Source organism: Pelmatolapia mariae, linkage group LG12, assembly GCF_036321145.2.
Source record: "Pelmatolapia mariae isolate MD_Pm_ZW linkage group LG12, Pm_UMD_F_2, whole genome shotgun sequence".
Taxonomy (NCBI): Eukaryota; Metazoa; Chordata; class Actinopteri; order Cichliformes; family Cichlidae; genus Pelmatolapia; species Pelmatolapia mariae.
The window spans coordinates 5,201,069-5,220,946 of record NC_086237.1 but is presented as its reverse complement, the minus strand read 5'-3'; the positions used below and the strand labels follow the sequence as shown (position 1 = coordinate 5,220,946).

Here is a 19,878-nt window from a genome sequence, read left to right as displayed (position 1 = left end):
TCCCTGTAGCCCAGGTACAGCGTCAGGTCAAATGTCCATCCATACCACATAGACGCACGCACACACACACACACACACACACACACACACGGGTGAGCAGATGCTCTGTCAGACAAAGGTGATCTTTGTCTCAAACTACTTGCCCCAAATGTTTTGATTCCTTTGGATCTACAAGAATCACATAACTCACTGCAGCAACGCTTCAATGTAATCAGTCATTTCTCCAAAATCTCAGACTGCACAATCAGTTGGAATAAATCAACCTCCTATCCTGGGGTATACAGTGGCTTGCAAAAGTATTCGGCCCCCTTGAACTTTCCCACATTTTGTCACATGACAGCCACAAACATGAATCAATTTTATTGGAATTCCACGTGAAAGACCAATACAAAGCAGTGTACACGTAAGAAGTGGAACGAAAATCATACATGATTCCAAACATTTTCTACAAATAAATAACTGAAAAGTGGGGTGTGCGTAATTATTCAGCCCCCTGAGTCAATACTTTGTAGAACCACCTTTTGCTGCAATTACAGCTGCCAGTCTTTTAGGGTATGTCTCTACCAGCTTTGCACATCTAGAGACTGAAATTCTTGCCCATTCTTCTTTGCAAAACAGATCCACAACTGCCCTGTGACAGCCTCAGAGGTTGTCTAAGAGAATATTGGGAGCAACAACACCATGAAGTCCAAAGAACACACCAGACAGGTCAGGGATAAAGTTATTGAGAAATTTAAAGCAGGCTTAGGCTACAAAAAGATTTCCCAAGCCTTGAACATCCCACGGAGCACTGTTCAAGCCATCATTCAGAAATGGAAGGAGTATGGCACAACTGTAAACCTACCAAGACAAGGCCGTCCACCTAAACTCACAGGCCGAACAAGGAGAGCGCTGATCAGAAATGCAGCCAAGAGGCCCATGGTGACTCTGGACGAACTGCAGAGATCTACAGCTCAGGTGGGGGAATCTGTCCATAGGACAACTATTAGTCGTGCACTGCACAAAGTTGGCCTTTATGGAAGAGTGGCAAGAAGAAAGCCATTGTTAACAGAAAACCATAAGAAGTCCCGTTTGCAGTTTGCCACAAGCCATGTGGGGGACACAGCAAACATGTGGAAGAAGGTGCTCTGGTCAGATGAGACCAAAATGGAACTTTTTGGACAAAATGCAAAACGCTATGTGTGGCGGAAAACTAACACTGCACATCAACCTGAACACACCATCCCCACTGTCAAATATGGTGGTGGCAGCATCATGCTCTGGGGGTGCTTCTCTTCAGCAGGGACAGGGAAGCTGGTCAGAGTTGATGGGAAGATGGATGGAGCCAAATACAGGGCAATCTTGGAAGAAAACCTCTTGGAGTCTGCAAAAGACTTGAGACTGGGGCGGAGGTTCACCTTCCAGCAGGACAACGACCCTAAACATAAAGCCAGGGCAACAATGGAATGGTTTAAAACAAAACATATCCATGTGTTAGAATGGCCCAGTCAAAGTCCAGATCTAAATCCAATCCAGAATCTGTGGCAAGATCTGAAAACTGCTGTTCACAAACGCTGTCCATCTAATCTGACTGAGCTGGAGCTGTTTTGCAAAGAAGAATGGGCAAGGATTTCAGTCTCTAGATGTGCAAAGCTGGTAGAGACATACCCTAAAAGACTGGCAGCTGTAATTGCAGCAAAAGGTGGTTCTACAAAGTATTGACTCAGGGGGCTGAATAATTACGCACACCCCACTTTTCAGTTATTTATTTGTAGAAAATGTTTGGAATCATGTATGATTTTCGTTCCACTTCTCACGTGTACACCACTTTGTATTGGTCTTTCACGTGGAATTCCAATAAAATTGATTCATGTTTGTGGCTGTAATGTGACAAAATGTGGGAAAGTTCAAGGGGGCCGAATACTTTTGCAAGACACTGTAGATCATCTCCATCACTTTGCTCCCTTGGTAACATTTGAAAAACCAGAAAAGGGAAAACACAGGAAGTCAGTCCTTATTGATCTAACTACTTCAAAGAAAACTGCAAATATCTTTAAACACTGGAAATCAAAATAATATTTGCATTTTAGTTACTGGATCAATCTTCTCAAAGAACACATGGCATTACAGAAAATACCTTCTTACCACAGAAACAATATAACTTCAATGAATGACAGTTCAATGACATTTAATGGGACTCTTTCTTTTTTTGGATTAGACACTGAGGACAAAAGCCACGCACACCTACAGTAAAAAAGAGCATTTCCCCTTGTGGGACTAATAAAGGTATATCAATCAATCAATCAATCAATCAATCACCCTGGACAGGTCGCCAGTCTGTCGCAGGGCTAACACACAGAGACAGACAACCATTCACACTCACATTCAGTCCCTCATTCACACCTATGGGCAATTTAGATTGATCAATTAACCTATCCTCACTAACAGCATGTTTTTGGACCGTGGGAGGAAGCCGGAATACCTGGAGGGAACCCACGCAAACTCCAGACAGAAAGACCCCGACCTTCTTGCTGTACGGCAACAGTGCTAACCACCGTGCTACCGTGCTGCCATTTTTTATTATTCTATTGTTTGTTATTGTTTATTATTATTGTTATTACTATCACTACACTCTCTCTCTCTCTGCTTACTAAGCAGTTGTTAGCTGGCACTACTATTACTATTGCTACCACTACTATCTGATAAAAAATAAGAATATTAATACGTATTTACAGCTTAGTTGTATACTTTTTAAATTCATCCGAGTCACCAGCCTCAGAAATCACAAGTTAACAGCAGCTCAGATTAGAGCCTAGGTAAATGCCACACAGAGCTCCAGTAGCAGACACATCTCTGCATGTTCAGAGGAGTCTGTATGAACCTTTATTGTCAAATAGCTGCTGAGAAACCACGACTAAGGAAAAGCAACAAGCAGAAGAGATTTGTTTGGACCAAGAAACACGAGGAATTAGACCATCTGTGCTTTGGTCTGATGAGTCCAAATCTGAGATCTTTGGTTCCACCTGTTGTGTCTTTGTGTGATGCAGAAAAGGTGAACGGATGGTCTCTACATACATGGTTCCCACTGTGAAGCATGGAGGAGGAGTGATGGTGTGTGTGTGTGTGTGCGTGCGTGTGTGTGTGTGTGGCCTGGGCCCCCTAACCCCCACACTGGGTGTGCCTACTGGGGTCAGCGGGGGAGCTGGCCCAAGGGAGGGGCCGCTTGCCCCTCCCTTTCTTCCCTCCCCATCCTCAGCTGCCTCCCTCTTCCCGCTCCACCACACCCACACACACACGCAGGGCTTGGGGTGCAGGTGTGTCACCAGGGTGCAGGGGAGGCACTCCCCCTCTGTCCCCTTCTGGCCGCCTGTGCCTCAATTTTATTCCGCAACCTAGACATCCACATTACTCACACTCTCATAACACATACATATAGGGCCTTGGGGGCGTCCAGAGGATGGTCTGTGTATTCAAACCCACCTCTGGCGCTGGTGCCCTACCCTCAATTTTAAATGCATATAGACACTTTTTTTCGGGAGGAGCAGTGCTGCTCTCTGGCAGGAAGCACCATGCCCTCCTGGGTTTTAAATGCACTTTAGAACAGCACGCAGCAACACTACATATGAGCGGGCGGAGGGAGGTTTGGGGTCTTCACTCACCCCCGTTCTGTTAACCGTCAGGGCTGGGGGGCTGGGAGGAGGTGCTGGCCGTCGGATTGGGGTCTGGGATGCGGGGCCTCCCTGCTACTGCAGATAAGGAGGTGGTCTGCTTTCCTCCACCCCAGAGAGAAGGGTTACACCTCCTGGGTCTGGGTACGCTTTGCCCCTGTGGGCGCGGGGGTACCGGGACCTGGGATATAGAGTATGTGTGGGGAGTGTGAATGTGTGTACAGTGTCTATCTGTGTCTGTCTCCACGTTGGGTGAGTGCCGAGTATTTGGTTGTGTATATGGGGGTGGGAATGCACGTTTGTGTCTGCGTGCGCCTGTTCGTCTGTGTCTATATGTCAGCTTGGGTCTTAGACTCCACCTCTCTGGGAACATCTCAGGCTCTCCGAGGTATGGAGGCCTGTCTTCCCTCACCACACTCCCTGCCGGTGGCTGATGCCCTCAGACGTTGGTGTGTTGGTGGTTCTTGGTGTCTGGGGCTGGGCGCTCATGTATGTACCGGCTCACTCCTGGTGGCCGATTGGCGGGGCCTGGCGCCTGTGGCCCGGCTGGGCCCCTTCCGGGGGGTGGGGTGCCCTCAGGCCTCTGGCCTCTGGGCCTGAGGCTCGGTCCTCTCTGGCACAGCTGGCTGCCAGTAGAGCCCGCGGGCACGTCACTGCAACCCCCTCTGGCCTCTGCTCCGTGGCTGCTGGGTGACCTCTCGTTTGGGGCTCTCCTCAGCTCTTCCCAGGAGGGTGGCACGGTTGCCCCCCTGGTGGTCCTCCTTGGGTCCTCGTATTCTGGGGCCTCTGGATGTCTGGGGCTGGATCTCCTCCATACCTGCTTCATGCCCTGGGGGACGGGGCTATGGCTCCCCACACTCCCTAGCAGATCGTTACATGGAGAAACCTTTTGAATACAAGCGTGCTGATCCACACAGGTGTTCACAGACACAAACTACACCTTTCTTGGCTGCTACCTCAAAGCACATTGTGCGCTCTTGATCTTGCGTGCTGCACAATAACATGTAATATTTAGTATCTACTGTTATCTACTGTTAGCTAGTTTATTGTGATGGTGCTGTATTTATTATGTTGCTCTTTCTTGTTTGTTTTCTCTTCTGTTTTTTCTTATCTCCATACAGGTGATCTAGGTGTTTTGTTTGTTTTGCTTTTTTTTCTTCCCCCCTTTCTCACCATCTCTTCTCCCCTCTATTTTTTTCTCCCCCTCTCTTTCTTTCATTCTTTCTCCCTGTCCTATCCCCCAGTCACGTCTGTCCCATCTGTAACAACCGAAAATCAAATAAATACATAATTTAAAAAAAAAAAAAAGAGTTCGCTTTTACTAGAACTAAGGGGCCGAGCTCCAACCCGAAACTATAATACCCCCTACACCAAACCGTAGACTTGGCACAATGCAGTCAGACAAATAGTTCTCCTGGCAGCTGCTGAATCCAGACTAGTCCATTGGAATTCCAGATGGAGAAGTGTGATTCATCAATCCAGAAAACATGTCTGCACTGCTCTAGAGCTCTGATGCTTTGCATTACGCTTGGTGATGTAATGCAGCTGCTTGGCCAGAGAAACCTGCTCCATGAAGCTCTCTATCCACTGTTATAGAGAGAATCTGAAGGCCATGTGAATTTTGGAGGTCTGTAGCCATTTAGAAGAAGAAGATAAGACTTTATTGATCCCACGATGGGGACATTTTTTGCGTTATCCTGCAGAAAGTTGGCGAGCTCTGCACACTGTGCTCCTCAGCGTCCATTGACCCCACTCTGTGCAGTCTACCACTGTCTGGCTGAGTTGCTGTCACTCCCAGTCACTTCCACTTTCTTATAATACCACTAACAGTTGTCTGTGGAATATTTAGTAGTGAGGAAATTTCATGACTGGGCTCAATGAACAGGTGGTATCAAGGAAGAATTTACTGAACTCCTGACAGTGACCTGTTTTTTCAAAAATGTTTGACGAAGCAGTCTGCATGCCTAGTTGCTTGATTTTATGGACCTGAGGTGACAAAAGTGATTATAACGCCAGAATTGAATGATTTGGATGGGTAAGTGAATACCTGAGGCAGGGCACACCTCAGGTTGCCAGTCTGTCACAAGGCTAACAAAATAGATTAATATAAATAACCTCAATGTTGGATTAAACCTTACATGCACGCCTCAGGTTGTTAGTAAAGTCGTGCTATATTACAGCCGTTACAGTCTTTCCACCTGTATGTCTCAAACAGTTTGTCAAACACTGTCAAAATTCTAAAAACATTACAGAGTTTTTTAAATGTTTTTAACTTTTAAAAAGTTTGGTTAACAACTCAACGCCAAAGTTTGTGTAGATGAATATTATTTTGTTACACTATTACACCATCTATTACAGTAAAGATTTCCTTTGATTCGTCAGAGGAAGTTAAATACCTTGAATCATCTAGCAGAATCATGCTGATGCTTTGTCAATCCACAATTTAGAGATTCTACCAACTTTTATCACCAAACAGATGAATTCTATGGATCAGAAGAAGTCTTTTAATGAATTACCTAAAGGATTGTGTCTCTGACTTTTTGATTTGTCGTAATGCTTACCCTGCCACTCCCTTTGGCTTTCACTTGGTTTTCACATTTTTCTGTGTTAACGTCATCACACAGTGTTTTATTGCATCGTTTGAGTGAGTTTTGTTATAACACTTCAGGATTCCACAGTTTAGTATTTTATATTTGTGCATTTGCATGCATTTGTTCCTTTTTTGTTCTATTAACAATTAAGAAGTTTTTACAATTATAGCTCTTAATGAGCAAACACTTGACTTCAGCTGTCATCCATCTTACAATTAGGCAGTATCACAGAGCTGCAAGTGTGGAAATGTTTCAACTAATAACTGTGCTAACTGCACTTTGTGTCTGCCCTATGCTGTCATCTTCAAGCCCACAACATCCTAATGATGAATCCTTAAAATACTAATGTGTGAGAATGCTTTCGCAGCAATAATAGTACAACAGAAATATATTTCCATCCTCTCTTTTGTAAAAATGTTCAGACCAAACAAAAGCATGGAATATCATTATACCAATACTTTGTGTTCCAGTTGGGGGCATTGTACAAGAGTGCCTACAACCTCCTCTTTAAATGAAATCATTCGTACGCTGACGATGACGATTGTGTTTTACACTTTCCTTCCTGCCTTCATTTATGGAGTTGAGCAGAAGTAGATAAACAGTTTGCTTCCCCTGTGTCCCGACATCAATCATTCATTTCAAGGGTTAAAAGCACAAAGTCAATGACAGGAGAAATTCTCTCTCCATTATTGGCTCAGAGGTGCATAGTGAATGCTTAAGCAATGAAGCCAAGCATAAAGATGATTACTGCACTACTACAGGCCCCTGTATGGCCACATTGTTCTAATTACAAATTCTTCTTCTCTTAGTAGCTGAGAGATTAACTGAAGATGACTGTCAGACTGTGTGCAGAGTGGATTTCTTCCTCTCTCTCTGCCATTGCTCAGTGTTATAATGACACATAGTCTGAAAAGATTATTTGTGCTGACAAAAGGCCTCCATTGACACTCCTTTATTCCTTATATCTCTTTCAGGGAATCAGAGAGACAAATGTAACACCTTCAGTATTGAAAACACATAAGTCTTGTTTTAAGAGGCTTGTGCCTCAGACAAAGGCCGAGGCTTTTATTTATTACCTCAATCTTTGTTTGGTTAGCTATGTCTTCAGCAAAATAATAGTTTTATAGATTGGCACTGATACATGTTTTAATCAGTGATAAAGTGATGAAAAGCTGCAGAGGGAACACAGAGCCCTGCTAGGCTCTAGTGCTGGTCGCTGCACTTTTCTTAACTATAGAATTCAATTCCCTCTGCAACTCGTGTTTTGTATGATAACAGTACAATATACCATTTGCACTGTAAAAGCAGACTAAACTTTTCAGTTTGCTGATTTTACAAGCCAAATCTGCACTGCAAAGTTTTTTATTTATCTGGTTAAATATTATAGTGCAAGTTAACTAACAGACACATTCATGTATTAGTTGCAGCGCCACAGCAAAGTCTTTGTCTTGCAAGGATCTCATCATACAAAATCATAAATCTTAAATGGACTGGATTTAGAGTTTTATTGCAAACTCTGTGCACAACACAATATGTAGAATAGACACCACAAACAAATGAAACACAATGTGAAGAGCTGAACCTTTGAATACTCAGAACAGAAGAACGACAACAGCAACAACAATGATGGGGAAACGCACTTTAACTCTTCGCTGGTTGTGCTTTCAGTATTATGGATTATCTACATATTATAGCTGTGTGCTGTCACCAGGGGGCTCTGTCAAAAACATGTGACTGTGGTCAAGTCTGTTGCTGGTCCTTCAGTGCGACACAGAGATAAAGTTTTACTGCACAATAGTTATGACACAAAAAGATGTTTTTTTTTAAATATATATATATATCTCAACCTCATGGTCAACTCCACTACTACCCACTTTATGTTCAAACCCACATTTTAATAAATCAGTGTTCAACTTACAGGAAGTGTAAGTAAATGGTAAATGGAGTGGTTCTTATCTGATTCAGAGAGGTGGCAGAGGGAGACATACACACTGTGGAGTAGAGAAATCATTGTGAAGTTACACTGTGGGCTTCTTTGTGTAAACTGTATTATGTTATAAATCCCCTCTGAAATATGTATGCATGTATTACTGCAATACTGAAACACATATGTGTATATAGCTGTAGGGGAGTGTGTAGCCAAGCCAAGCCAGTGCTATGTATACAGCAATTTAAAAACAGCAACCACTGACCACAGTGCTGAACATGGGAATAAAAATACAGTAGAATAAAATAAAAATGAAATAAATAAAAAAAATTCTAAATAAATAGAATCAAAGTTATAACAAAAATCACCAAAGCCAGACAGAAGAGGTTGGTCTTAAGATAAATCAGCAGTGTGGAGGCCTCTCTAGTGTGTAACGGCACCATGAAGAATCTGGATCTCTGCCGTGTCCTCGTTCAGGAGCAGCCGGTCAGCTGATCTGACCAACCGGGAACAGAAGCTCAGGTGTCACAGCTCAAAGGGATCGGGTTGGCAAGGCTGTTCAGTGACTTGTAAACAATTTTAAAATAAATTCTAAAGTTATCCACTGAGCACTGAACTGGACCAGTATGCTTCCTTTTCTGTGTAGCAGTTCACAGCTGTGTGGCTAACACCACTACAAAGTAATCTACCCGAGTAATGATAAAGGCATGGATTACTATTTTAGAATGATCTGACAACATGTTTTTTGTCTCAGTTCAAAGAAGCTGTGTGTTACCATCGCACTGATCTATCACATCACTGTCCATCCTAAAATCCAGCTTTGTGACATTAAATGGTGACAGGCTTTAAACAGTGTGGAAGAGGCTCCCTGTGTACAGGAGAGCACCCACCAGTGACAGCACAGTCACCTCTTTCTTGTTTTAATTCAAATTCAGGAACTTTGGAGCCATTCATGCTTTTAGTTCTCAGTTAAAGTCTGTATGGAGTCAGCATCCTTCTGTTTTAAAGGCACATAAACCAGTGAGAAACACCTCATGTAACGTTGCAACATCAGAGCACATAGCCATGATGGTCTGAGGAAATAAAACATCTGTGAATCAGGAGGACGTTTTGTGTTTTATGTTTCAAAGTAAAAATGACCCTGGGTGAGGCAACATTTACTCATACACGAGGCACTGATTCTGCTTTTTTAGCCAGATGAAGAGTCCTGATTTTAAGCTTAATCTTTGATACAGAAATCACTTTTTGTCTGCATGAAGCCTTTTTTGCACTTCAGTTAACTCAGAGCGATCTCCAGGCTCTGCACCTTTCAGAATTACTGCCACTATTGTCTTGTGTGGAGAGGGAAACATCAATCTTTTCTTTAATAGTGTCTCATTCATTCACATGCCATCAACACAAAATGAAGCCGTAATTACTGGCCTTAATTGATGTGGCTTTACCACCTAAGATGATACTTCAGAGCTTTCTTCCCTTTCACTGTATAGGGCCCACTGCTGTTGTTTGCACTATATTTCTGCAGCTATTGATCACTATTATGGTAAATCCAATGGCCACAATGGAACTCTGTCAGCAAAATGCAGGTTAATTATCTCAGGGTCAACCACTTTGGAGTCTTTACAAAGAATTAGCTATTCTCTTTACACCTAACAATAAATGCAAATAGAAATTATTATCAGAGCCCTTTTATTTTGCTAATAAGGGGGCAGGTTGCTTTTTGTCTGGAGTATATTTGTAAAGTTTTCATTTATCTGTTATTCTGTTGTTGTTTTTCTCTCATGTTAATGTTTTTTTTTCTTATAATTCATGCCTGTTACATGCAACACTGTTTCCCCCCAAACGTTGTAACATTGTGTAAAACATTGATAAAAAAAAATGAAAAAGGAGGATCAGTCAAAGTAATCTAAAACCTGTTTTCCTGATCAAACATCTTACAAATAAATATAAATAAATAAATATGTTAATTATGATAATATTACTAACATATTACTAACATTTCACAATGTTGTTAAAGGAGTGTACGCTGCACCACAGAGGTAAATGTTAGAGTTTGATGTCGTCTAACCATATTACACTTTTCCAAGTGTCATCACAATAATTTAGGCCTGAAATGATTAAACCTGAATATGGGGATTGTTGACCAGGAGTACCTAACTGGCACTGTGGGACTTGAAACTGTAATGGCTTATTGTGTTAACAGTGGTTTTCTTGGTGACTGTGGGCCCAGCAGTTATGACATCATTACCATTTTTTCTTGTGTAGAGTAAATTTATTTTACTTCCAGTGAATAATTGCACTAGTTGTCATTTTCTCCCCATGTTGCTGATATACTTGTAGCCAGTTCCAGTCTTGGTGATTTTACATGATGGTTAGTTTGAAGATTACACAAATTCAGGGGCCAGGTGTAATTAACTGTGAATGCTCACTTAGTAACTGTTCATTTTTAAGTTGTTACAGACGAAAATTTTGTGTAATATACTAATTTAAAATCTTGCTTTAGGGATTACCCATTTAAAGCTTTGTTTGATTAGATGTTGTTACGCACAGTGTTTTTCTGCAGGCTAACCTGTGTACTTTATCTAATGACAAACCTTTAAATAACGACTAATTTTCAATTCAATTCAATTCGATTCAATTTTATTTATACAGCACCAAATCACAACAACAGTCACCTCAAGGTGCTTTATATTGTAAGGTAGACCCTACAATAATACATGCAGAGAGAAACCCAACAATCATATGACCCCCTATGAGCAAGCAGTTTGGTGACAGTGGGAAGGAAAAACTCCCTTTTAACAGGAAGAAACCTCCGGCAGAACCAGGCTCAGGGAGGGGCGGGGCCATCTGCTGTGATTGGTTGGGGTGAGAGAAGGAAGACAGAATAAAGACATGCTGTGGAAGAGAGACAGAGATTAATAACAGATATGATTCGATGCAGCAGCCTACGCCTATTGCAGCATATCTAAGGGAGGATTCAGGGTCACCTGGTCCAGCCCTAACTATATGCTTTAGCAAAAAGGAAAGTTTGAAGCCTAATCTTAAAAGTAGAGATAGTGTCTGTCTCCTGAATCCAAACTGGAAGCTGGTTCCACAGAAGAGGGGCCTGAAAACTGAAGGCTCTGCCTCCCATTCTACTTTTAAATACTCTAGGAACAACAAGTAAGCCTGCAGTGTGAGAGTGAAGTGCTCTAATAGGGTGATATGGTACTACAAGGTCATTAAGATAAGATGGGGCCTGATTATTTAAGACCTTGTATGTGAGGAGCAGGATTTTGAATTCTGGATTTAACAGGAAGACATGTCCTGGTCAAAAATGACTCCAAGGTCATTTTTGACCAGGACAAAAATGACCTTGGTAAGAATCTTGGCCTCCAGATTCTTACCTGGAGGCCAAGGTAATGCCATCCAGAGTAAGAATCTGGTTAGATACCATATTTCTAAGGTTTTCAGGGCCGAGTACAATAACCTCAGTTTGATCTGAATTTAGAAGCAGAAAGTTAGCGGCCATCCAGGTCTTTATGTCTTTAAGACATTCCTGCAGTTTAACTAATTGGTGTGTGTTATCTGGCTTCATGGACAGATAGAGCTGCGTGTCATCAGCATAGCAGTGAAAATGTATGCTATGTCTTCTAATGATACTGCCTAAGGGAAGCATGTATAATGTAAACAGAATTGGTCCTAGCACTGAACCCTGTGGAACACCATAACTAACCTTAGTGTGTGAAGAGGACTCTTCATTTACATGCACAAATTGGAGTCTATTAGATAGATATGATACAAACCACTGCAGCGCAGTACCTGTAATACCTACAGCGTGCTCTAATTGCTCTAATAGGATATTATGGTCGACAGTATTGAACAGTGCACTGAGGTCTAGCAGGACAAGCACAGAGATGAGTCCACTGTCAGAGGCCATAAGAAGATCATTTGTAACCTTCACTAAAGCTGTTTCTGTGCTGTGATGAGCTCTGAAACCTGACTGAAACTCTTCAAATAAGCCATTCCTTTGCAGATGATCTGTTAGCTGTTTGACAACTACTCTTTCAAGGATGTTTGATATGAAAGGAAGGTTGGAGATTGGCCTATAATTAGCTAAGACTGCTGGGTCTAGAGATGCTTTTTAAGTAAAGGTTTACCTACAGCCAGCTTGAAGGCCTGTGGTACATAGCTAAATAAGATTACACTTGTTTCATAGTGTAATCTTAACATGCTTTATCTGAAGCAACCTTTCTGCTGAAGCTGTTAGGGTGCCTGGGTCGTCGACCCAGATTTTTCTGTTTTGCATTATTATTGAACTTTGATTTTGATATTATTTATCATTTCTAGTCTTTTGGCTTCTTTGTTAGTGCTCTGGTTTCTGTCTGTGTTCTTTAGTTGCTCTGTCTCCCCTTGTCAAGTCCGTGTCTCTGTGTTATGTTTCCTGTTTTAATAAAGCTATTTTGACTGCACTATTTCGCCTGCGTGAGTCTGCACTTTGCATCCTCCTTACCACACTCCTGCCTGCACACAGCCTACACATGACAGAAGCACCTGCAGATTCTATTTATAATATTTACTCATTGTGTCTTTATGGATTTAATAGCTTTACTGTAAGCAGTGCAGCTGCAGAAAGATAACACCTAAGCTAATAGCTTAGCCCATGCAGTCTGTGTGGGCAAAGGTAGCTTAGCTGCTGCCCAGCAGATTGTCCTGAGCCAACCGCATCCGGTTGATGGTGGGGAGTTGGCTGTGTTTGTGGTACAGTATCACTTCCTGTTTCTGTTACGACACACAGGGGTCTTTTTGGTTACCTTACCTGTGTATTCAATTTTATAAATACCGTCTTATTTCTATGGACGAGGATTAGAGCCACTGGAAAGAGAAAAAAATGAGAACATCCTATTCTCCGAATTTTGAGATTAAAGTCAGAATTCTGAAAAAAAAAAGTCTGACGTTTTTCTCAGATTCTGGGGGGAAAAAAAGTCATCCCAGGTTTTTTCCCCAGTGGCTCTAATCCTCACACCAGCCTATCAGTCAACCAAAGACCCAACAGAGCCTTACACAGAGTTTCTGTCTGATCTCTCAGACTTTTTATCTGATTTAGTGCTCAGCTCAGATAAAATAATTATCTTATCTTAAAAGCTTCATATCACACCAACAAAAAGTTTGCTACCACACTGCAGGCTTACTTATTGATTCTAGGATATTTAAAAGTAGGAGGGAGGCAGAGCCTTCAGCTTTCAGACCCTTTTGGTGGAACCAGCTCCCAGTTTGGGTTCGGGAGGAAGACACCCTCTCTATTTTTAAGCTTAATCTTAAAATTTTCCATTTCAATAAAAGTGGAATAGGGTTGGATCAGGTTATCCTGATAGGCCTTGGCTGCTGGGGGATTCCCATAATGAGTGTTTCTTCTCCGCTTGCCTCTTTTTACTATTTGTGTTCATACACCTCTTTGAATTTAATCATTCGTTATTGTTGACCTGTGGCTGTCTTCCAAAGTATGTCTTTATCCTGTCTTTGTCCCGTCAGGAACGTCTTTCATGATTAAGAACTCCATCTGTTGAAATAATAGACTGCTCATTTCTTTGTAGGTAGTTAAAATTATTAACTCAGCAGGGGATCAAACACTCATACTGTTCCCATGTATGCATGACTAAAACAGTGTTACATTTCGAGTGAATGTGCACATATCAGGCTTAAAAAAACGTTCTTTTATGTTATATTTCATGTTCATGTCAGACGTTTTACTGGGTTGGGATAAATAAGAAGGTACAGACACGTATTGATGGAAGGAACCTCAGTTAATGGAATTGATTGTGAAAATAGTGTTTGCTTTCTGCAGGAACTCCAGTGAATCGGATTCCTATCATGGCCAAGCAGGTGTTGGATCTCTACATGCTCTACAAGCTTGTTACAGAAAAAGGCGGCTTAGTGGAAGTCATCAATAAGAAAATATGGCGGGAGATCACCAAAGGCCTTAACCTCCCTACCTCTATTACCAGTGCAGCTTTCACTCTCCGAACACAGTGAGTATAAGAACAGCTCACCGGTCATCTGGGAACTCTGGATGACCAATTCATTATATTTTTTGCTTATTTTAACAAGTGAATTTTAGATTTATTGTGTATTTTTTATTTTCCTTAATTGCAAAGAAAGAGCTGGGTGTCATAACATAAAAACATAAAAGGATTATTTGGTCATAAATGTGATATACACTGTTGCCTCAACAAGAATATTCATTCATATTCAATTCAAAATTATTTTTATCTACTTAATCACCTCTTCTCACTTTTCCTCTATAAAACTTTGTCTTTGCAATCAAAATATAGTCAATATGACGTCTTTTTAAAATCAAATATGTTAAATTCAGAGATTATTTTAGATTAGTGGATCCTTAATGTCCCACTTACTCCCCCCTCCGGTCCCTGTCTCACACACACACAAACACACAAATACACACACAGCTGTGTGTGTGTGTGTCAATTTTAGCACTCTGTATCACTGTAAAAATAAAAGGACATCAGGCCCTTAAGCTTCTCTCAGATGTAATGCGAGGTAAGACGAGGGGACTTCAATCTCATTCAGTCCCACCTTTCTCAACAACTGAAAATATGTGACATTAAAACAAAAACAAATTTTAAAAAAAGTCACAAAAAATCAGGAAATCATTAGCATCTGTTTTGCAGGTATATGAAGTACCTCTACCCATATGAATGTGAAAAGCGGGGATTGAGCTCCCCTGGCGAGCTTCAGGCAGCTATTGACAGCAACCGCCGCGAAGGCCGAAGGCAGAGTTATGGCTCAGCCATCTTGAACTGCTCCCTTGTGGGAAGCCAAAGCCTTCTGTCCTCACCAAAGATACAGATGTCCCACCTACCCATTCCTACTCACAACAGTGGCCAAATCTCCCAGGGTCCTGTGATCAAGAAAGGTAAGAGACAACAGCAAGGTATAAGATGGTAACTAGATTTTACCATCATTTTATTTCCTGCTTTCTACTGCATTGTTTATTCAACATGAGTTATAGCTCAAGGACCTGATGTCGCTGTTTTTTCATGTGCTCTTTTCCTAATTTGTTATGCTATGATGTTTATCTCTCTTATATGCACATCTGTCTGGATCACAGTCATAGACCTGGTGTTGTTGCTTGACACAACCCCCACCCAGCACACACACACAAAAACACAAAATAAAAATCAACTTGTGAGTATTATATTATATATTTATTGAGAGGGATCAGCTCAAAGTGTTGCCATAAAGGAGAAACTCTTGTCCTTTCATTAGGCTCCAAGAAAGCATGCTACATACTTTGCTCCAGTTGAAATGCCAACGCAACCACAACCACAGAAAATTACTGTGAATCCACTGGGTTTGATTCATAAATCACGCCAACACTTAGGCTACCTTCTCAAACAGCATCAGGAATCATCAGTGATGTCACTTGCCCTTAAAGCAAACCTTGATACTTCATAACTTCTTACTGGATTTCTCGACACATGCTCTGAAACCTCGACACAGTGCGTCGCATCTCTAGCTCTTTCTGTTTGCCCTGCCTCTGATGCCCCTGGAAACGTATCACGTGTTTTGCCTACGCAGATTCCTGGATTCCCTGGTGTGTGGTGAACCAGCCGTTACTTGAGAGAGTGATGTGTGAATATATTCACTGTAAATAAACGTACTGAACTTTGCGTTTATTTACAGTGTTTTTCTGCTTTCCAGCTTCCCTCTGTCACTGATATTTCAGATTTCATCTGTAAGTCAAAACCTTTTACTTGTCAGCTAGACCCCATTCCTACAGTTTAGGTCAAGGCCTGTCTCTCTGCTTCCCCTCATATCTGCTATCATCTACTCTTCACTTACCACTGGAACTGTTCCTGCCATCTTCAAAGTTGCTGTCATCACCTCAATACTGAAAAAAACAGGCTTAGATCCCAATAATTTTGATAATTTACCATATCTATCAAGAATTCTCAAAAAGGTAGTTGCCACACAACTCCACTCGTACTTAACTAACAATAATTTATATTAACAGTTCCAGTCTGGTTTTCGCCCCTTCCATAGCACTGAAACAGCGCTAATAAAAATAACCAATGATCTTCTCGTGGCAGCTGACTCTGGTTTACTCTCCATTCTTATTCTTCTCGATCTAAGTGCTGCTTTTCATACTATCTCTCACTCAATTCTCCTCAGTAGGCTAGCCTCCATCGGTCTCTCCCATATCCCACTAGCCTGGTTTAAATCATACTTGTCTGATCGCACTCAGTTTATTCTACTTAAATCCTTCACTTCTCAGCCCTTTCCTCTGGTCGCAGGCGTGCCCCATGGATCTGTCCTGGGGCCTCTTCTTTTCATTATCTACCTTCTTCCGCTTGGACACATTTTTCGTAAATACAATATTCAGTTTCACTGTTATGCTGATGACACCCAGCTTTATCTGTCCACTAAACCTGATTCTGTTCTCCCCCCGACCTCCCTCGCCCTCTGTTTAGCCGAACTAAATTCATGGTTCTCTTCCAATTTTCTCAAACTCAATGGTAACAAATCTGAGCTTCTCCTGGTCGGCACCAAACAAACACTATCCACAACTAATAGCTTTTCTATTACAATCAATAACTCCAAGAATTTCCCCATGTGTGAAAAGTCTGGGTGTCATCCTCGATAGTACTCTATTTTTTAACTCACACATCAATAACGTCACTCGGTCTGCATATTTCCAACTCCGTAACATTATTCGTCTCCGTCCTTTTCTCTCCCCACATGCCACTGCCATTCTTGTTCATAGCCTGGTCACCTCCCGGATCGATTACTGCAACTTCTTTTTGGTCTTAGTCAAAAATCTATCCATCAGCTTCATTGTGTCCAGAACTCTGCTGCTCGTATTATCACCAGGACCCCTTCTATGCAACACTCGTAACACTCGATGGACTTCCTGATATAACTCATAAGATCCGCCTCTCTCTCTCTGCGTGTTGACCAGACCAAGGAAGAAAGCTTATATTTGTTTGAAGAACTACTTACTCCACTGGTTCTGGGTCACCCCTACCATTTCCTGATCCTCCATCCTCATCTCCAGACCCATCTGTTCTTCCCATTTAACACAATCTGGCTGAAGTACTTTGAAAGGCTTTAGCACTATCTCTCCCCCCTCATAGAACATATGACTGTGCCATAGGCCTCCTTCCCAGTGCTTCACTTTCCACCAGACAGCTGTATAGCTTGTCTAAACCTGAATGGAGGGTGGGCGATGAAAAAATACTCATTAGCTGCAGGCATCATCTTCCTCTACCCTAGGTTCTTGTTTTTTAGTTGTCAAGAAGAAAGACAAAGCCCTGCAGCCCTGTATTGACTTCTTCAGGTTGAACAAAATAACTGTTAAAAAAATATACACTGCCTCTACTGGCATTTCCTTTCAAGCTGTTACAGGGAGCCACCATTTTCATCAAACTAGAACTTTGCAATGCCTATCATCTGGTGTGGATTAGGGAGGTGGACGAATGGAAGACAGCCTTAACATCCACCTGGGCCACTTTGAGCATCTGGTAATGCTAACACTGTGTTTCAGGCCCTGGTGAACAATGTCCTCCAGAATTTCATTAACCATTTAGTTTTTGTCTATGTAGACAAAATCCTGATCTTCTCCTGGTCCCTCCAAGAGCACGACTCCCATATCCTGAGTGCCTCCTTAAAAACAAACTGGTTAAGTGAGAGAAGTACAAATTTCACATTGACACAGTTTCTTTCTTCCGGTACATTGTTGAGAAGGAACACCTCAAACCTGAACCAGCTAAGGTTCAAGTAGTGATCGACTGGCCAGTTCCGGTTAACAGAAAATAGCTAGAAAAGTTGCATCTGTTTCGGTTTGTGAGCAGGGTTCCATGACGTAAATAAGTCTTTATATGGCTTAGTGTTTCATGTCCTCTTTAAAGCCTCTACCTACACCACTCACCCATAGTCCCATATAGCTCTTGACTTTTGTCACTGGTCAACTCCCCTAGGTAAATAACACAGCAGTACTTACCACTATTGATCACTTCTCCAAGGATGCTCACTTTGTTGCTCTGCCCAAGTTTCCCTCTGCATTAAAGATCATGCAACTCCTCCCTGACCATGTTTTCCAGCTTCCCTCTGGACATAGTGTCTGACTGCAGAATACTTCTGCATTCGCTTCACAAGTCTGATGAGAGTTCTGCACTGCACTCAATGCCAAGGTCAGTCTGTTTTCTGGCTTTATCCTCAGACGAACAGCTAAGCAGCAAATCAGGTATTGGAGGCCGCCCTGTGCTGCATTGCTTCTTCTAATCAGTCCACTTAGAGCTCCCAGCTGGCCTGAATAGAATATGCCCATACCACGCCTTCTTCATCAACCGGACTATGTCCCTATGAGTCATCTCTCGGATACCAGCCTCCACTCTTTTCATCTGGTGAAGGTGAGCACTCAGTCCAACGGCATCTCCACAGATGCCGCTGCCTCTTGAAAGCCACCTGTGCCACCAGGAACAAAATAAGCACCTAACCGATCGCAGCAGAATCCCAGCACCCATCTACTGTGCTGGTCCAAAGGTTTGGCTTTCCACTCATGGTTTTACCCGTCTTTTCAAAATACAAAAGACTGCCCCCTAAATTTATTGGGCCTTTAGAGTTAGATTCCATGGTTAACCATGTGTCTGCCCATCTCAAGTTACCCCAGAACATAGAAATCCACAAAGTCTTTCATGATTCCCAATTAAAATTTGTTTTCTCCAGTCCGTTGTGCCCATCCTTCAGACCACCACCACCAGCAGAGTAATTGATGGGCAACCTGCCTTCTCAATTACATGGATTATGGATTTCAGACACCATGGGAGAGGCATCCATGGAATGGAAGGGATACAGCTCAGCTCAGTCCTGGCTTCCGCAGGCCCCAGTTCTGGATAAAAACATGATTAGGAAGTTCCACTGCCGGCGCGGTGTGTACTGTCATGGTCCCTCAGTTCTCCCTGATTGATTTCTTTGGGTTTGTTTTATATCTGTCTCTATGGTTCAGGTTTCTCTCTCTCCTCTGTCTGTGTTTGTTGCTGTCTGTGTGCATGGGTGAGACTCGGTTCCCACCTTTGGCCTGACACACCTGTGGCAGTCACCCTCCTGATCCCAATGATCTTATTAGCAGCCACTACTTAAAGTAGTGGATGGCTGCCATTCTTTGCTGTATGTTGAACTACACAGTTAAACTGTGGCTCTTTCTCCTCCATGTGTTTGTCCTGCATTTGATTCCCTTAGAAACTTCCCCTGTGTTTGTCCTACGCAGATTCCTGGATTCCCTTCCCTGATGTGGTGAGCCAAATCCTGACTTGAGAAAGAGATTTTTTTTTGAAGATCACTGGATGTCCCTTCCTCCCTGGACCCCTGGAGCACTATTCCCCTTTTGGATAGTGTTGTTGTGTAAATATATGCACTGTAAATGAACGCACTGAATTTTGACCTTCCGAGTCATGCACTTGAGTCCAACCTGCTCTTTTGGGCTGCAACTCCATATTTACAATAGCTTTACAATATTACTGGGCCATAGTGGGCAGGGACATTCACATGCCTTTGCTGGTTGTACTGCCCGATGACCCGCCCCACCTTTTTAACTACAGTCACTGCGGTTCACAACATATCACCATACACATGGAGCCTTGGGGGGCAGGTTCATTACCCAGGGGTTGGTGGGTGGGGCTGCTGCAGTATTCACCCATTCACTGCTATGTGCATCTTA

General features: G+C 42.4%; 1 protein-coding gene across 1 annotated transcript in view; it reads left to right on the top strand.

Moving 5' to 3' along the window:
• arid3c (AT rich interactive domain 3C (BRIGHT-like)) overlaps nt 1–19,878 on the top strand; it is a 67,371-nt gene that overhangs the window by 42,315 nt on the left and 5,178 nt on the right. Inside the window, exons 4-5 of the mRNA XM_063490322.1 lie at nt 13,987–14,170; nt 14,831–15,075. Of these exons, the coding sequence (XP_063346392.1) occupies nt 13,987–14,170; nt 14,831–15,075 (429 nt within the window). The remainder of the gene's footprint in view (nt 1–13,986; nt 14,171–14,830; nt 15,076–19,878) is intronic.